General features: G+C 37.2%; 1 protein-coding gene across 6 annotated transcripts in view; it reads right to left on the bottom strand.

Moving 5' to 3' along the window:
* Positions 1-20857, bottom strand: part of TBC1D1 (TBC1 domain family member 1) — a 296435-nt gene that overhangs the window by 168056 nt on the left and 107522 nt on the right. For all 6 annotated transcript variants that reach the window (XM_027836200.1, XM_027836195.1, XM_027836197.1 and 3 more), the window contains 2 exons: positions 6372-6893; positions 3765-3854 (listed from right to left, as the gene is read on the bottom strand). In XM_027836200.1, coding sequence (XP_027692001.1) covers positions 3765-3854; positions 6372-6893 — 612 coding nt within the window. The remainder of the gene's footprint in view (positions 1-3764; positions 3855-6371; positions 6894-20857) is intronic.

Here is a 20857-nt window from a genome sequence, read left to right as displayed (position 1 = left end):
AATATGGCAGCACTTTTTGCAGTAGCAAAGAGTTTGAAATAAAATAGGCATCCATCAATGGAGGACGAGTCTTATCAAACCCCATCCCTGAGTAATTGCTATCATTTATCTTCTCCACTTCTACTCCTGTGTTGCTGAACACCCCAGAGGAAGTAATGGAGCCATAGTGTGTCCAGTACATTATTTATAGTGTCACCGCTAAAAGTACTTCCGTGATTGACTATCAAGTTAAGTCAAGTCAACCAGCATTTATTAAGTGCCTACTATATGCCAGGTGCTCCAACCATTCTCATTTCTTCTTAAAGACCAATACCACCCTCTAGTGACAGAGAACCTTGCCATTTGTGTGTGGGAGTGGGGGGAAATGGGATGGGGTAGACATTAAGGCCAGGCATCACGAGGCCATCCACCTTCGACTGTAGTTTACACTTTAAAACCCCTCTCTGTTGTTCACCACTCTCTCCTCCCAAGGAAAAGGTGATCCTTCTCTTTTCCAAGGTCACCTTGGATACTTTAATCAGTCCCTTCCATCTTCTCCTGGAACCTGTTTCTTCAAAATTACCATCATCTCCTTCCCTTCATCTTCAACTTCTCTTTATCTACAGAGTTCTTCCAATATCCCATGGCCTTACATCTTCACTCGTGCCTACTATCCCCCTTAAGTTTTCATCTTATGCTTTTCCCTTTCACAGTCAAACTTCTAGAAAATGACACCTCTACACTGTGTCTCTAGCTCCTCACCTCCCAAACCCTGGCCAGCTGGTTTCCATTTCCATCACTCAACTGAAACTCTCCAAGGTTGCCAATGATCTCCTCACTGCTAAATACAACAACATTTTTTCAGCCATCCTAAGTTATTATCCTCCTAGAACTTGCTGCAGTTTCCATCACTGCTGACCATATCCTGGCTGACCAGTCTCTTCTCCCTTGGCTTTCCTGACATTCTCCCTCCTTGTTCTCCTTCTATACATCTAACCACTCCTTCTCAGTCTCCTCTGCATGATCATAATCATCCTTCTCCTTTCCCCTAACTACAGAAGTTGACCAAGTATGGCCCAAGAACTTTATCCTTCTCTCTTCAGGTGATGCCCATCAGCTCCCATGAGATCAACTATCATCTCAAAGTAGACAACTATTCAGTCTACAATCTTTCGCCTAAACTCCAGTCTTGCATTAGCAACCACCTGCTAAACATCTCCACCTGGAAATCCCATAGGCATCTCAAACCTAAGTCCAAAATGGAACTTAGAATCTTTCCCTCAAAACCCATGATTCTCTCTCTCTCTTTTTCAAATTTCACAAAAGCTTTATTTATAAATAATTTTTTAAAATGTTTCCAATGATTGAAGTACAGCTGAACACATTGCGGTATAAGAATGTAATGATATATTACTTTCCCACAAGAAATCATGAGTATGAAGACTACAAAGAATTGTAGAAAGCTTTATATAAAGTATAATGTTAAGTAATCTCAACTGGGCCCTCACTGCAGCAAGGCAATCATTCTATTCAGGGGTGTGCTGGAGGCAGCTCCTAAAGGTTCAGTTCAATTATTAAATACTTAGGCATTAACACCTCAAAAATCAGCAAACATTACAAATCAGAGCTTCATTTATTATTTTATTTATTGTGTAGATTTAATAAAAGTGGTAGAGAAAATTTCAATAATGGAGTACTTTAAAGTGTGTTGGCTACAATTTTTCTCCCCAGAGAAGTGGCTGTTAAAATTTAACCAGGACACTCCTGATTCTACTCCTCCCTAATTCAATATTAGACTCTCCACAGCAGCTCCTCAAGCCTCTTGTGGGATGCCCTCCAGCACCCTTTCTTTTTTTTCCACTTCATTTATTTTATTCTGAACTTAAGAAGTAAAACAAGAATTTTCACAGCATAGCAGAATAGGATAAAAGATGACTGTACATGGAACTTCAAATCTATTATGTACTAGTTGCTATTCCTTTTAAATATATAAAATTATTATGTAACTTTTTTCCCTTCCCTACCCCTTTAAACTAGTTCCCCCTTTAAAAATTAAAAATTATAGAGATCAATGGAGGTGGGAGGGAATAATATATAGTAATTTATTTACTGATAAAAATAACACCCCATTCTCAGGAAAACCTGGAAAGACTTACATGAGCTGATTCAAAGTGAAATGTACTACATACAAAGTAACGGCAATATTGCAAGATGATCAACTGTGAATGACTTAGCTATTCTCAGCAATACAATGATCCAAGACAACTCTGAAGGACTTATGATGAAAAATGCTGTCCATCCCCAGAGAAAGAACTGATGGTGTCTGAATACAGATTGAAGCATATTTTTTTTACTTTCTCTATTTTTCCTGAAGTTTTTTTTTGGGGGGGGGTGTCTATGTTTTCTTTCACAACATGACTATCATGGAAAGGTTTTGCATGACTGTGTATATAACCTATAGCAAATTGCTTGCCTTCTCAATGAGGAGAGGTGGGAAGGGAGGAATGGAGAGAATTTGGAACTCAAAAGTTTTAAAAACCAATGTTTAAAAATGTTTTTACATGTAATGGGAAAAAATAAAATATTAAATGAAACAAAAAAAGAAAAACACCTATTTATAATATTATATTCTTAATGAATAACAAAGTCAATAGTTCCATTTTTAGCCAATTCAAAGAATACAGTTGTATTTAAGGTACCTATTTTTTTGTAAGAATATGGTATTTAAGAAACAATAGTGAATTCCCAATGTGTCAGTGTCTCCTAATTTCCCTTTCTCTATTTAGGAAAACCCCATCCTTCCAGATACCAGGATTCATAACCTTGGGGTCATCCAAGATTCTTTACCTCACCCTCCACATTCAATCAAAGTAAGTGACCAACCTCTTCAACTCTCATTTGTAAAATGAAGGCACTGGATAAGATGATCCCTAAGGTCACTTCAAGCCCTAAAATTCTGTGATTTTATTTCCTAGCTTATGATTTCTGTGACTCACCATCTTTGTTCAAGCAATATTCCAACCCCAATGTACAAAAGAAGATAAAATATTTATCTCTGTGTTTCTTATCTGGGAGATCTGAACTACAGTGCTAAAAAAGGAGGCGGAAGGAATCATATTCACAAAGACAGTTGTAAGGGAACTAGTGAGAGACAATTAAACAACATCCTCAGAACTCAGCCATCCGCTTTTCTTCCCCTTCTCGGAACCCCCATATCTAGGAAGTTATGAGCCAAACACTCATAAGTGTGGATGGAAGAGAATTATCAATTAGGAACAAGTAGAAAATAGGGTAGAAAGACATTAAACATATAAAAACAATGACTGGTATAGAAGAACCAAAGGAAATATGAATAAAAAGAAAGGTTCACAAAATGTGATCTGATACTACAGGGACCTTTACAGAGGAAAACCCTAGAAATAATCATTATGAAAAACTATTAAAAGTATCCCCAAAAAAGGAATTCATTTTCTTTAATATTTTTGTTCTCAGTAGGAGCAATTAAGGCTTATTACTACTTAGAATTACAATTAAACATTCCTCTTCAAAAAAGCTGAGGAGGAAAAAAAAAAAAGAAATGAATAACCCTATCCTTTTAACCTCTCCTAATAAATCTCAGAACCACCATGTAATTTCCCATCATAAATCAGGTGGTAGACCACAGAATTCACAGACATAGAAATAGCCTTTTCCCCTTTTACAGAACTGTATATGAATCACATAAAAAACAATTTCAATATGAAACAAGCTGACAACAGAAGAATAAATTAGTGATGTCTACTTACCTGAGAGCAAAAGGAAATCTCCTTAAAGTTTTTCTCCAATGCTATTTTTTTGGTGTCAGGACTGATGAGGTAAACTTCTGACTGGCCAATCTGGGAGGGAAGGAGGAAGGAAGGAGAGAAAAAAAGCTATATTTTTGTCAGATTTTTAAATATTTCAAGTTGTCACTACTTACAGTCTTCAAATAATTGTTAACAATGCTGTTGTTGCTCTGACCAAACACTTGACACTTACTAGCTGTGTGACCCTGGGCAAGTCACTTAACCCCAATTGCCTAAAAAAAAAAAACACACAATGCTGTTGTTGCTCAACCATACAGTCTTATCTGACTCTTCATGACCTTACAGAACATAGCTCACCAAACTGTCCAGGGGATTTTCTTAGTAAAGATGCTGGAATGATTTGCCATTTCCTTCTCCGGTAGATTAAGGCAAACAGCGGTTCAGTGACTTGCCCAGGGTCAGAGTCTGATGTCACATTTGAACTCAGGTCTTCCTAACTCCAGGCCCAGCATTCTATTCACTGAGCCTCTTAGCTGCCTCCAATTGTTAATAAGTCATTAAATAACTAAATGATTTCCTCATTCAGCATACTATAGAATAAAATTTAAGGCACTGAGTAACGTTAAGAACATAAAAAACATTATAATCGTGCCCTATTTTTTATAAGAGTCATGAGCATAAAAAACACCAAAAAAACCAGCATAAAAAACACCAAAAAAACCAGCAATGTCTCATGCAGCATGTCTTTTATTAAAGACTGCTCTGTGTGCCATTTAAAGCTTTTCACCATCTGGTTCCAGCCTAGCTTTCCACTATGGACTTTCCATTATGGACCATATTATAGTCCATCATACACTCTTTAATATTCCTCAATTGTTATGTTCCATCTTTGGTCTCCATGCTTTGGCTCAGGTTGTCCCCTTCATGCCTAGCATCAACCTGTTAGAATCACCAGCTGCCTTCACATTTCAGGTGAAGGGTCACTTCCTAAAGAAGGCTTTTCCTGATTCCCTCAGTTACTAGTATTCTTCCCTCCTAACCCTGAAATTCCTTTACATTTATATCTGCGTAAATTTTTTATTTACTTACAGGTATACATACTTTCTCCCCAAAATACATAAGCACCTTGAGGACAGGGAATGTTTCATCTTTGCCTCTGTGGTGACTAGAGAATTAAGTGTTTAATAAATACTTCTTGAATGAATGCAAAGGTGTTCAATACAAGCAAACTTTCCATATGATTTAAGCTTACCCCTTTTACTCACAAAATGTTTTAACTTTTTTTTTTTACTAAAAACTCAAACAAGTAATTTTGCTATTTCTTTGTAGCCCCAGAAAAAGATATTCCATCAATGCCAAGATAAATAACAGAGGTTATCAAACAATACCCCACACCTCCCTGCCATTTCAGTGACCAATTTAATTAGGTGTCACTCCTGTAGTATATAGTTTGTAAGTTCAGTAAAAGAAAGTTTTAAGACAAAGAAGGTTCATTGGGATTGTCCCCACTCAGAGTCAAGCTATTTTTGGTTCAAAATATAAATAAGAAGCTTCAATTTCTAGGATTATATATACACTACACCCAGATGAGGAAACTTAAGCAAAACTTGAACAAAGTAAGCATCAAAGGCAAAACTTCAACCTAGGTCCTCTGACTTCAAAACTAGGTCACTTTTCACTAAGCTATCAAATTCCAGTAGTTCCAAACCAATAGAGACTGACTCCAGCCTAGTTAGAGCCAATATTGTTGTGCCTATCCTGGCACCAATATGTGCCAAGAGACATTTTCTCCATTTATTTCTTTCAATGTCATTCACCAACACTGTTAAAGGGATAAACTGGATCTAACGCAAAAATTTGTTTTGGGGATTAGAGGTATATTCAAATTATTCACATTATCTCTATACTAAGTTATTCCACATGATCAAGAGTTGGCTACATCTAGAAAACAACTAAAATGACCTATATTTAACATTTTCCAACCTAGAATACTTTTTTTCTATAATTTACTTGTTAGCTGAAATCCATTTAAGTAAAAATTTGTTCCTTTTTTCATTTGAAATAAAATTGTTTAGGGGCAGCTAGGTGGTGAAGTGGATAGAATACCAGCCCTGGAGTCAGAAGGACCTGAGTTTAAATCCAGCCTCATAAACATAACACTAGCTGTGTGACTCTGGGCAAGTCACTTAACCCTAACTGCCTCACCAAAAAAAAAAAAAGAACTTGTTAAATTAAAGTGATTTTTAAAAAAGAAAATATTTTACATCATTCTAAGATATGATAATGGTCTTTTGACTTTGTAAAATTGTCTTTATAACCACAGAGGGAAAAAAGTTATTTTATATTCCCATGAATACAAGATAAAAATTATGCATAACTCTGGGAAATACTAACTAGATTCTCAGATGTCTCACCCAGAAGTTTTTAAAGGTTTATAAGGGAGAGAGATTTTATCTTGAGAATGAAAGCGGTTAGGCTAAAACATATGCACTTATATCTAATAACTGCTGAAACAATTCACTAAGAAACTTCTTTCATTTATGAACATTTACTTTGAATCTCATAATTAAAGACTGAGGATGAGTAGGATTCACAACACAGCTTTACCGTGAATAACATAGTCCGATTCTCTTCAATATCTGTTGGCTGCACAATATTATGTCCACTGATCAGATGGCTTTGAATGTCATTTTCCTCAAAAGAGCCACCAAAAAAACTACTACTTCTGTGGCCTGCATCTTGAAACTCCTTCCTAAAAGCCAAAGAACGCAATCCAGGTTGAGAAAAAGATTTCCTAATTGGTTTTCTGTCTTGTTCCACATTGCCTCCTGGTTGGAAGACAGATCGGAACTTATCAGTTAAGGAAAACCCTCCCAAAGTATTTAGAGCTTCAGAATTCTGGGACAGTAAGTCCAACTCAGCTTTTCTGCCACAGCTAACATGATTAAATTTCTCAATACATTCATCGATTAGCGCTGGAGGGGCCTTTTTGTGGGCCACAGTCACTCGTCCACAGAACAGTACTTCAAACTTCTTGGCAAATGTATCATCAAATTCAGATTGAGAATGAAATTCTTCCTGGCGAGCAATCTTCCCAGCTTGTCTAATGGAGCTAATGATCTCAGGCACCTGAGGGAAAAAAAATAAGGAATTTAGATTTTATATTTGACTATGTTTACTATTTAGAACTTCAAATGTAAAGAGAATGCATAGATGTAACCAAATCTGCTCTCCTCAAATGCTCAACCTTAAAATATTTTTTTAAGCTCACTGTTCACTGGGATGAAAAAAAAAAAAGAATGGGAGAAAAGAGAGAGGAGGAGGGATGGAAGGAAAAAGAAAGAGAAGGATTCAGAAAGTTCTATATTTTCTTATTCCAGTCTTTTTTCCATGGAAAATACAAGTATTGTATGTGTCAGGATTTGTGAACTCCTTTGCCCTATGACGCAAATTAAGTCATTCTTACAGCTGGGGTAAGGGTATATTTACCTCAGTACGATTATTCTGCATCCCCTGGCTTACTAACATCACATTACGTAAATACAAAGAATTCTATTACCGATGCTATAGTTTTCCAGAAAAACCTCCAAACTGATTCTTCTTCATTACAAAGAAGACTAATAGTCCCAAATGGGCACTCTAAGAGCAAACTAAAATATCTTAAAACACCTATTTGATTCAAAATTATTTATCCTTTTCTTCTCCTAGGATGACTGGATTTTACTGTTCTGTTCTCTATTTCCTTACAATAGTAGAGCAGTCTGCCCACCCAGAGCAGGAGGAGATCACAATCAGGAACTAAGAGACCTTACCAATAAGATCTTTGGTCATTTTAGCAAACAATCCCAAGGGCTACTTCACAAAGAGCAAAATTCAATTTTCATAGGCACCATTTGCTTTGCACTTAAAGGAAAATACTGATCAAAAGGCTAAGGCGATATGCTTTGCTGAGGCTGTCATCTCTACATCTGTTAATCTCTTCCCAGCATGAAATTCCAATCAGATATTTCAAAGGATGATGCAGAAATACAGATGAATATACAGTAATACATATGATGAATGGGAACATTAATAATACATATCACATTAGTGAAATAAATACTTCTGCCATCTGTGAAATAACTTAGATGATACATTGCCAAACCACAGTGGGGGAAAAATGCTGCATTATTTAGGTTTCCATTTACTGCCTTTATATACAGGAAAGTCATGTAAGGTAACAACTTAAGCCTTTCAAGGAAGGCTCCCTGTTGCTATTATGTAAGAGGCAAACCAAACTGACAATTGTGTCTCTCTTTTTTTTAAATTCTCAGTAAAAAATGAAATTAGGGAAACGGAAAATGTACAGTAGACATATGCTACCAACAATGGCTTGGTCCACAACAATAAGCTGCCATTCAGAAAATATACAATCAGAAAAGTTGGGCTAGTCTCATAATGAGAGAGAGTGATGACAGATGGGAAATTGAGTCCTGCATTGGTACTCCAAGACCATTAAAAAATCAAGAAAAAGGCTTTCAAGCATCTTGCATAGGTGCTCCAAGAAACTAAAGGGCAAATCCAGCACCGGATAAGAAAGTGTGGACGGGTTTCAATCCTCACCAATATGAGAAGCTCTGATAAAAGCATTTTTCCACTAAAATACTAGAGAAGTTCATTTTGATTCAAAAACTCCTCCCCAGAGGTACGCTAAGTTATCTGGTTAAGAAAATGAAATGGAAATAGCCAGAAACTTTTCAAAGTCATGTCAAAGATCAATCGATACACTGGGGGGGCTACTTTAACAGAAAAAAAAAAAGTTCTGCAGTCTTAAACCTCAATTCCCTGAGGACCCTGAGGATAATTTAATGACAAATATATGTCATGAAAGTTATAATAAATTCGCCCCATTTTTTAACTTTGTAGAAAAATGTTTCTGGCAGATATACTTCAGGTACGTTTTAACCGTTTTCTGAAGAAACTGAGCCTAAAGAACATAAATTATCAGAATTGTGGTACGTTCTTAGGAATAGCATGGTAAGTATTCTGTGACTGTTTTCCACTACGCACCCACTGGAGGCCAATAAAATGCTACATGTAGGAGGGACTCTGGACACAGTCCAGACCACAAGACAGTCCTATGAGATTTTATTCCTAGCTTTGCAGTGACTCATCTTGGACCTTGGAAAAAGCAACCTCTCACGTTCTCCCTTTTTAAAATGCTGACAAGATTTTTACATCTAATGAAGGCTTTCTGAGTGGTGGGGGGTAATGAAAGAAAAGAAGTAGGAGAGAAGGAGAAAAGGAGGAGAAGAGGAAGAAATGAGAAGAGGGGAAAGGAAAGGGAGGAAGAAGGGAAGGGGGAAAGAGGAGGGGAGAGAAAGGAGGAAGAAGGGGGAGGTACAGGAAGAGAAGGAGGAAAAGATGAAAAACATGACCTGTGTATCTGCTGTACTTTGCCACTTTTCAGCAAAGCAAAAATCATGTTATCAGCAAGTCATATGAATCTTTCTAGTTACTGACCTTGTTCCTCCAAGAGTACATTTTACAAGCTGCTTCCACCTCTCTTTCAGTCCTTGTTCCTAATACCGTTTGGAATCCCTACATGTCTGAATTTGGTACGAGCAAAGAGCTCTTTCTTTGTACATCAAAGGACACAAAGAAAGAATACACACACACTCAAAAACAAAAATCACATGCACTGCAAATTAATGATGCCTTGAGAATAGATTAGTACAAAAACAGACCACAAAACATAGCGGTCTTTAATTAACTCCTTTCACGTGAAAGAAGAATGAAGAATTCTTCTCTGTTGAAGGGGGAACACTCACATTTAAAAAAAAAAAATAACCCACCACCTAGATGACAGAAGGGGCAACGTAAAGACTGCCACGGTCAGAAAGAATGCCAAGAGTGGAGTTTTCCCACTTGACAATCTCTTAAGATTTTCAGGCATAGTCTGGGAAAGATGTGCTTGGCCATATTCCAAAGTTATCTCCCTTCTCCTGCAGTAGTACTGATAACTGATGATTTTCCTTCAATTCAGGCACATGTATAGCTCAAGAAGATTACTGTTGGCACAGGACAACCTGTTCCACTTAAAAGCACCCAGGAAGGGTAGAACTCTGTACTATAAAGGGGAGAATGAGGTTTAAAAATCCCTGGAATACTAAGCAAGTAACATTTTGAAGCCAACTGGTACATTATTAAATTTCATTAAACAAAGGATCTCGGTGTACTCTTACTGATAATTTTAAATAATATTCACCAAGTGGTCCAGAATATTTGGTGGTAAGTACTAGAGTGTGCACGAATGTACACACACAGCTAAGATTCCATCTAAAAATGTTATCATTGCCCTCTAAAAAGAGACATAATAACTATCTATATGGGCTTGACCAAAGTTTCTGCTGGACCTCAGGAGCTCACTATCCCCTCCTTATCCGAATTCTGTGCTCTGTGTGCCTGATAAAGGAGTAAGGGGGAAAATATTCAGAAATGGCACTCGAGACAAAGGAAATTAATCAAGGCCTGATGAGGCAGAGGACCCTAATGTTCCCAAAAGGTTCAAGAAAGAAATAAGAATTACAAAAGCAAAATGTATGGCCTGCCCAGCAGAAATAATTGATAGAAAAGAAAACCTTGAATCCACAGTGGCAAACTGAACCAAATAAACAAAAGGGAAAACAACTAATTGGATGTACAATTACACATTAGTGAAGGCTAACATAGAAGAAGAAAAGTAAAAAGGAATAACGTTAAAAGAGCCCACGAGCTCTATATAAGCAAAACATACTGATACCAAAGATAGAATGGAATGTATAGATACAATTTAAGGATTACAGATATCCCACGATAATACATGTCAAAAAACTTGTACACTTATACAGCTAGAAATAATGTTAGAAAACTGCCCAAAACATTTGAACACAGAAAACAAAGTATCATTTAAAAGAATTCACATCTCCATTAAAAAAAAAAACAAACCCTGTGCTGCAAACTCCAAAACATAGAGTACTTAAATTTAATAAATCCAATGACAAACAAATTCTGCAAGCAACCATTAGAAAGACCTTCAAATACAAAGGAAAGCAAATTTGAATAACACAAAACTGTTCAGCATCCACCAGAAACCACAGGAGGGTACAAAATAATGTGTTCTGAAAATGTTAGAAAATGCATGATACTAGTTATCATTTTTAAAGGTTATCACAATAAAGGGCTGAAGTCAATGGAGACACATACATTTACTGAGCTATCATACTCAAAACTGATATAAAAGTGATGAGGGGGGGCAGCTAGGTGGCGCAGTGGATAGAGCACCGGCCCTGAAGTCAGGAGGACCTGAGTTCAAATCCGACCTCAGACCAAGCACTTGACACTTACTAGCTGTGTGAACCCTGGGCAAGTCACTTAGCTCCAATTGCCCAATAAAAAAAAATTTTAAAAATTAAAAAAAGTGATGAGGGCCTTGGACTATTCAAACATTCTAGTCCAGTCCTCTCTCTACTGAAAGCACCACAGCTGATAAAATCCTGATATGACTTTGGTTCAGTCTTGTTTAAAAAAAAAAAAAAAGACAATAAAGAAAATTGCTATTTTAGACCAAACTGTAACCAATAACAAAGAACTAGCTGTAGAAGGTGAAATGATGGGAACCTTGTGATGAAATAATCAAAGTATCTTAGATTTTATGATGCAGAAGGACTGGAAAACTGCATTAGAGTCTGATACATACTCTAGATTTTGGAGAGAAAATTTTAAAGAGTTCAACAAGAGAACAAGTACAACAACCATGTGGCCTAAAAGTCAACCCAAGAGACCCAAGATGGTTTCAAGAATAGATTCTGATGACACAAACATGATTCTGACCAGGAAGGAAATGGCTGTCTAGCCCACATCACTCTAACTATTTCATAAGAATAGCATTCACTCATTCAATTCATTTAGCAAGCATTTATTAAATGCCTGCTATGTGACAGACATTGTTTTAAGTTCTGGGGACACAAAAACACACATGAGATTCTGTCATTTTTCCCCCTAAAAATCTCGGTAAACTATATGAATTAATGAAAGCAAAAAAAAAATTTATTAAGTGAATAATACATACCTGGCAATGCATTTAGGAATACAAAAAAATCATGAGGTATTTCTGCCAAATGCTTTAGTGAAATCTAGATAAAATATATGAATAAATGGAAAAGAAAGAAAAAGAGAGAGGAGGAGGGAGAAAGAGAAGAAGGAAGGAAGGAAGAAAGGAAGGAAAGATTTAAGAAGTGCTTACTATGTTCCTGGTATTGTGTTAAACAGGAGGGATATAAAAACATGCACAGAAGATTCTGTCAAATATTTTGCTCAAATCTAGGTAAATCACATGAATTAATGAAGGAATGAATGAAAGAATGGATGAATGAATGAAAAATCAAAGTGGTTATTAAGTGCATATTTTATGCCAGGCATTGGGGGAGATACAAATAAAAATTAAGATAACGTGCACCCTTATATACCCATTTGGTAATCTTGTCAAAAAAAAAAGGAAAGGTTAGTCTTCCTTGACCAATGCAGCCAGGCTGTTGACGTCAGCCAGAATAGAGGTGTCCTAACTTAGCCTTTCGAACCTCGGGCCCCTCCACATCACGATGCAGAAGAATCATTTATCGACATGATGCCACAATGTCCCGTCTTCTAAGATTTAACATTATTTAACTCCATTAGGCTAAGGTTATGATACATACTGGATTTCAATCTTTCACCATTTGTGAAATAGAAATAACAATCACTAAAGCTTTTCTAGTTCCAAAGGAATGTAAAAATACTGTATCCTGATAAACCATGTGGAAAAATCACTGAGAGCACTGAGCTCCTCAAGAAACTGACCTCCCATGTAAATATACCATGTCAATTACAATGAAAAATGCTTTGGAATCCCTAAACCATACAAGCATTTCTAAAAAGCAAATGCCTTTAACCATGAAGTGCTATAAAGAGAGAAATTCTATTTTAGTAATGAGAGCATAAACATGTACAAGGTGTCCCAAAAGTTTTAGTGTGGCTTTAAGCTTTAATATAACCTCAAAAGTATAAATGCTACAAACTTAACAAAATAAAAATTTGTCAGTTTAATTGTTTATATTTCTTTTATATTTTATTCAGCTTTGTGAACTTTGAATTTAACAAGACAGGATACCTTGTCAATATGTATTCAGTGTGTAATGGTTTCTAGTTGACCTTTTCTCAGATTGGTAGATCTGTAGGGGAGTTTCTCTTGGCTTGGCTACTTGGTCACCTGATGTATCTCCATCAGACTTTTTCTTATGAGCTCATATCAGAATTGTCATGTATGCCTCAAAACCAGACGGTCTTAAAGTTGTGATTACCAGTGCAATCCTTTCAGTCAACTGAGTAGCAAAGTTTTCACAAAGTTTGAAAATCGATGTAGCAATCCTGCAGCACAGGATGGTAATTCCACTGAATTTTAATAAAAAGCCTATACTTTAAAATTTACTTTAAATACTTTAAAATTTAATACTTTAATTTTTTTTACTTTAAAATTTAAATTATTTACTTTTCAAATTTTGTTTTTTATAAATTTGTAGCATGTATACTTCCAAAGTTATTAAAGCTTAAAACTGAACTAAGACTTTTGGGACATACCATATTAAAATCATAAAATGATCTTAAAGAATAACAGAATGCAACTCTTAAAACTTTAGGCCAGAAAAAACTCTTATCATCTATCATCATTCAAACATCAATCTATAAAAGGCATCTATCATCGTTCAAACATCAATCTATAAAAGGCATAGCAGAGGTCAAATGATATAGACTTAGTCCATACCTATAACCTCTGAACAAACAAATCACTGGTGATAAGCATGTTAAGGACACACAGAAAAATAAAAGCATTAATTCATTCAATCATTTATTAAGTGCCTTATACATATATACATACATATATATATTAGAACCACTTGTACTAAGGAAATACAGAGATAATCAAGACATGCTCTGTCTTCTGAGGAACTTCTTTATGGAGTTCACAAACATTATTCTGAATCAGTACATGAATGGTTCTAAGCTGTTCTCCTCATATTTAACTACATGTGAAGGTAGTATGCAACATTTTAGAGGTGAAGTCAAGGGAGTAATATTTTTCACCATGGAAGAATGTTCAATAAATCTGACTTCAAAATACTATCTCGAAAAAGAAATGTGAAGGGATCAGTAAAGTAAATACAACCAGCAGTTAACCACACTGGACACCCCCAAAGCATCATGAATGCTCAAACTGTTTTTCAGAAAGAGCAGCGGACATGCACAGTTTAGTCACTTTGGGGACACTTTTAGCTCCAAATTGCTTTCCAAAATGTTACTAAACTTTATATATCCTTTGATCCAGTGATATCACAACTAGGTCTTTACTCCAAAAAGATAAAAAGAAAGGAAAAAGACCCCTATGTACAAAAATATTCATAGCAGTTGTGTGTGTGTGTGTGTGTGTGTGTGTGTGTGTGTGTGTGTGTGTGTAGCTGGAGGCAAAAAACTAGAAATCACAAAGATGCCCATCAATTGCGAATAGCTTAACAAATCATAGTATATGAATTTCATGGAATACTATTGTGCTATAAGATGCTTTTCTGAGGAACCTGGGAAGACTTATGTGAACTGATGAAGAGTGAAGTGAACAGAACCAAAACAATTTATGCAATAAAAAAAAAAACTGGAAAGGCAAACAACTTGAAATACTTAAGAACTAATGAACAAAATGATCAACCACAATTACAGAAGATTCATAATGAAACATGCTAACCACCTTTTGACAGAGAGGTGAGAGACTCAGGGTGCAAACTGAGGCGTATATTTCTGAGATATGCCCAATGTGAGAACTTATTTTTGTCTGACTGCATATGTTACAAGGGTTTTCGTTTTCTTTTTCTTTTATTTAGTGCGGGAGGTGGGAGGCAGGGAAAATAGACTTATTAATAAAATTAAATTCAAAAAGAGTACTGGGTGATCACAGGGAGGGTATCTAAAGGATCGCAACAAATTAATATGGTAGCAATGCCATTAAAGTGAAGTCACAATTTCTCATCTTTTGGACACCAGCCAGAATCACATTTCAAAATGGCAGAGTATAAAGCAGCCCCTCCACTACAGACTTTGTCTAAGATCCTGGAGAAGTCTCTCAAGCTTTATATTCAAATACTGCGTTTCCTAGACTAACCCAGCAACCCCAGAAAGTTCAAACTGACTCCAAATGTTTACTTTTCTATTTAAATTTTTTTTTCTTTAAGTCAGCAGAGGGTTTAAACCCAGTGTTTATAGGTCACTTTGAAAAAATATCAGAAATAGAATCAAATTATAATTCACATTTGACTGAAATGGGACACACTGTCCCCATGTTCTTTCTACATCCTGTCACCTAAAATGAGAAAAGATTACTACCACAAACTATGCAAAAATAGGTAGCTGACTTGAAAAGAACAAAACATTCATAGACTGAAAGGTATCTAGCATAATTCAATTTTTTAAAGTTTAGCAAGCACTTATTATGTACCAGTATATTTCTAGATACCTAGAATTTTTTTTTAAATGAAACATACATAGTTCCTGCCTTCAAGGAATTTATAATCATTTCTCTGAATTTTTATCTTTTGTTTATATAACACTTTATTTCCAAATATATTCCTTATAGAATCACAGAATTTCAAGTTGGAGGGGACCCATATCTAACCCAACTTACTACACAAAAGGACTACACATAACAACATACCTAAGAACTGGTCATCCAGCCTCCCTTTGAACCTCCAAGGAGAAGGCACCAACCACCTGTCTAAGCTACTCTTTCCCCTTTCTGGAAGAGCTCTAATGGTAACAAGTTCTTCCTCATATCAGGCTTCAATGTGCCTCTGTGTAGTTGCTCCTGGTTCTGGAGCCAAACAAAACAAACTGAACCCTTCCTCCACATGACAATCCTTCAGATCCTTGAAAAGAGCTACCAAGTTTCCCCCAATTCTTCTTTTCTCCAGACTGGACAGGCCCAGCTCTTTCAACCAATCCTCCTATACCATGGAATCCAGACCATTCATCATTCTGGTAGCTGTCCTCTGGTCACTCTCCACCTTATCTAGGTACTTCTGAACAGTGGAAACACAATATACTCCAGATGATGAGGTCTGACAAAGACAGAATACAGTGAAACTATCACCTCCCTGTTCCTGGAAGATGTGACTTTTAATACAGCCTTCTATCACATTAGCCTTTTTTCTGGAGGCCACATCACATTGCTGCCTTAGAATTAAAGCTTGATTTCCTTAGACTAGATTTCCTAAGTCTTTTTCAGAACTGCTGTCGATCCATGCCTTATACTTGTCAAGTTGATTTTTTTCTGTACCCAAGTGAAAGACTTCACATTTATCCTTATTGAATTTCATCTTATTAGATTGAGACCATTGCTATAGTGTCGTAAATAAATCTTCGATTAAAGGAAATGGAGGCACAAAAGTCCAAGCATGATCTATTTATTGGTAAGGTTAGCAATTACCAACAATAGAGGTCAATGATCCCTCAGTGATCAAGGCTCATCCATCCAATCAGAGCATCCTTTTATACAGTCTGGTTATGTAAGTTCATTACAAAATGTCAAAAGGGGGCAGCTAGGTGGCACAGTGAATAGAGCACTGGCTCTGAAGTCAGGAGGACCTGAGTTCAAATCTGGCCTCAGACCAAACACTTGACATTTACTAGCTGTGTGACCTTGGGCAAGTCACTTAAACCCAATTGCCTTAAAAAAAAAATGTCAAAAGCACCAACTAAACTAAGACTGATAGGTCCACAATTACACTGACTTGCAACAGAGGTCTTCCAGAGTCTATTAACAGAGAGTTAGTCAACCACCCTTTGGAAAGTCCCCAACTCAATATTCCCTATTTCCTAAGTGTTTTTCAGAACTTTTGTCTATCCACACCTTATACTTGTAAAGTTGATTTTTTTCTGGACCCAAGAGAAAGACTTCACATTTATTCTTATTGAATTTCATCTTATTAGATTCAGACCAGGGCTATATAGCCCAGAAGTATCTAACACGAACCCTGTAAGACATTGCAGTGCCAGCCCAAACAGATTAAAATGTAATGAGAAAATATCTAACAATATAAATAAAAATGCAACACAACATAGATAATGTTAATTTGTGATTTTTTAAAGCCAATATGCTGTTAGCAGGGACTCCACTGTTCTAAGCTGTTAAAATCCTTTTGGATTCCAACTGTGTCTTCCACTGTGTTAGCTATCTCCTCCATCTTCTACAAATCTGAAGAACATGTCATCTATGTAAGAGCATACCATACTATCCAAGTCACTGATAAAACTGCTAAACAACACAGGACCAATCACAGATCTCTGGGGTGCTCCACCTGAGATTTCCTCCTATACTGACCACTGAAACATTAACAACTCCTCTTTGTGTCCAGTAACCGAACCTGTTCTGAATCTGATTGTATTATCCTCTAATCCCAATATCTCCATCTTCTCCATATGAACAAGAGATACTTTATCCTCAAATTCTACAACTACTAGTGTAATGATCCTATCAAAAAAGGAAATGAAGTCAGTCTCTCATGACCTGTTCTTGATGAAGACATGCTGGGCTTTTTTTTTTTTTTTTTATAATCGCTACTTCTCTTTCTAGAGGTTTGTTTACTAATTCTTTATAATCTGTTATAGAATTTTCCCAAGAATTGAAGTCAAGCTCACAGGTCTATGGTTAGCAGACTCTTTTCTCCTCTTTTTGAAAATCAGGATAACATTTCCCCCTCTCTAATCTTGTAGAATCTCCCCTCAAGTTTCCATGCTTTCACCACAATCACAACTCCTAGCTATATTATAAGGATATACTTCATCTGGACCAGGTGATCTGAATTTATTAAGGCTAGCCAGGTACAATCTTACTATTTCCTTACTTATCTGGGGTGTCAAATTCTTATCCCCATCTCGACTCCCACATACACACCCAGCAAGCCATCCTTGGAACACAGAACAAAAAGGGAGGAAGAGGAGTTCAACAAAATTAACTAACACATCAACAATCTGAGTATATATGGAGTGCTCCATATTCATAGGCCCCCACCTCTGAAAGAGAGGGAGGAGCTCATAACCTAAAAGAAAAGTCATTAGAATAGAATGTTGCATGTGAAAAGAGCTACAGAGAATCAGACCAAGAAAGCCTCAGAGAGGAGAGGAAGGGTTCATCTCACTTTTAGTTGCAGTCAATTATACATTGCCCCTTTGGCTAACACGTGCCATTTAAGCAATCAGTTTTATATGAAATCAGGTTCTTGTGCTTCAGATACAGGGACCTTGATCATCTGGTAAAAAAGTGTGGGTGGTCCCTAGGTAAGACTAGAAAAAGGGAGCCTTAGAAAAGAGTTAATGACAATGAAACTTGCTCCTATTGAAATATTATTACTTACAATGTTTTTGATATCATTTCTCCCTCCCTTTGCCCCTCTGAATTTATACATTAAAGTCAAAGGGGAAATACTGTGATGGTTATTTCTGGATTCCTTCCAAGTCAGCAAGAATCAGGTTTAATTTTTTCAAAGGTAAAAAATAAGGTTTTTATTTCTCAAAATAAAATAAAACATCAATAAAAGTTACTTGGTTCGGGCTACTGGACCAAAGACAATACAGGCTATTGACAAAGACCCATCCTAGCGGAATTGTTCCTTGTTTAATCACTCACTTACCAGAGGCATGGTACCAAGGCAACTAAAACACAGGCCTAACGAGGACTAGAATATTCATTCCTAACAAATCCCCAAAGAATTAAAACCCAAACTTAAAGCACCTGCTCATTCCACATTCCTTTGCCCTGGGGGCTGAAAGACACTTTGCCCACCTCCTTTAGCAGAATCCTAAAATCCTATTTCAAGGTGACTTCACTGACCCAGGCCCCATTCCTTTAAAACAACAACAACAACAACAACAACAATTAGTCTGTATACACATATATGAATATTATGGAAACTTTTAGACAGGGTGTAGGGGGAAGAGGGGAGACCTGGGTTCCAATCCTAGCTCCAACCTTGACTAGCAATTGTGAGCACCGGCAAGTGAGATCAATTTTTGAGCCTATTTCCTCAACACATACGGTTGTTCCAAAGAAAACTACCATGTAAACCTTAAAGTGTGGCACTACATGCATGACCTATTCTTGCCAAGCATTTAAGGAGAGGGGGAGCAGAAGGAAAACTGGCCAAAAGAAAAGGAAGAGAATGAAGGGCAGAGACTGAAGTCTGGACATATTCTGAGCCACTGAAACAACAGACTAGCATTGGTAAACAAAGAATTAGCTTTGCAGACCCTAGCCAGTTTTTCCCACCAGGAGCACAGAGTAAAGCAGGGTCCCCCTCTCTCTTCAAAAAGAAGTGGGAGGTGATTCTTAGAGAAAAGACAGCATGACTTCTATCCTGAAGGCAAGGTAGCTGACTGGCGGAGCAGGAAGGCAGCCTTAATGAGGGCACCAGCTGCATTCCCACTCTGAAATAGCCTGTGGACAGGAGATAAAAGCAGGCAGGGCCCCACCCTCTGGGCTGATGTGTATAGCTATTGCTATGGAAAGAGTTAACGGGTTAGAACCAGAACCAGAGTTAGAGACAGGCGAGACCTCTTTGTGGGAGAACAATGCAGCTCCAAAGAGTTGGGTGACCTGGATGGCTTTCCCCTCCATGCTGTATGTGTCTTGGCTAGTGTGGATCCTGCAACAAACTGTCTGAGATCTTAGCCACAAAATCCATCAAGGCATTGGGCAATGATGACATGTGACAAATTCAATGACAGCTGCCCTTTCCCCATTCTCTCTGTTGTGCCAGTGAACAAAGTTCTGACCCCCTGGCATGTACCCAGACCACTGGTCCTGCTTTTGGCCCGGCCCACCCAGCCATTATCCAGAAAACAACTCCCCTCAAGACAGGGCCAGCCATCCCCTCCAGTTTCCAACCATTGCCCCACACACACAGGATAGGCAACCCAGACTAGCTGAAACAGCAACATCCTAAGGGAGGGAAAGGCACCAGGAAAGTCAACCACTACCACCAATCAACTCAACCATGATCTCCTCCTTAAATCCTACAGAGACAGCAGAGGGCCCTGAACCCAAGGGCTTTGGGAATAGCCACGATTCCAGCCTAAGGCTTGCAACCATCATCCTGGGAAGCAATCCCAGTGAAGATGCAGCCTGACAATTGCTCCTACAGGTACAGGGCCCCAGCTACTGAAGACCCAGAAAAGAAAGTTCCTTGGCCATGTCCAATGATTCAACATCAGAAAGTGAAACGATTTTATCAGTGGAAATGACATTAAAGAAGAGGCATTACTATTTGCTTTGCTTCTGTACCATAAAGACCATTGTTCCTTTCCATCTGACTACAGCTGAAATCTTCCATATAAGCTGTCTCCTTTACTGGAATGTGGGGTATTAGCGGTATGTCTGAAACACCCGAATATGGTTAGTTTTAATTTATAAGTAAAGGATAAATGAAACGTTAACTGTTAAAAAACAACAACAACAACAACAAAAAAAAAAAAAAAACATGAGGAAAGATATTCAAGCCCCAAGTTGTGGCTAGTGAAATTTTGCTATTTAAGGTAAAAAAATTTTGAGACTGTTAACTTACTATTGTTTTGGGTTTTGATTACAAGGATAGTTGTCTGAATTGCCATGAAGTCAAGAGTAGAAAATGGAATATGTGTGGTCTGGGCACTGCTAAAGATGGATGTCTATGCCTGGGAAAAGTACTGGGAATGACTTTGGCCTGGTCAAACTCCTGACTCTATTTCCACATTGTGATATTTCCTTTCTGAAAAGAAAATTTCCCCACCTGGTTAATCCTGAGCGTTGCTTTTTATACCCTGTGACAATATGATTGGCTGTCAGATTATGACTCATGCCTGGAATCAAACAGAGTTAAGGGAGTTTTTCCCCTCTATTATGATATATGACTTACTTAAACATAAACCATGCAAAGCAATACACGGAATTATCACCAATACTAACATCAAGTCTCCTTGTATCCTAATGACTCACTCTCAATATCCATTTAGTCAGCACACTT

The sequence above is a fragment of the Vombatus ursinus genome, unplaced genomic scaffold (genome assembly GCF_900497805.2).
Source record: "Vombatus ursinus unplaced genomic scaffold, bare-nosed wombat genome assembly UNPS02014818.1, whole genome shotgun sequence".
Lineage (NCBI taxonomy): Eukaryota > Metazoa > Chordata > Mammalia > Diprotodontia > Vombatidae > Vombatus > Vombatus ursinus.
Note: the sequence above shows the minus strand (reverse complement) of the source record. Positions and strands in the feature narration are given on the sequence as shown.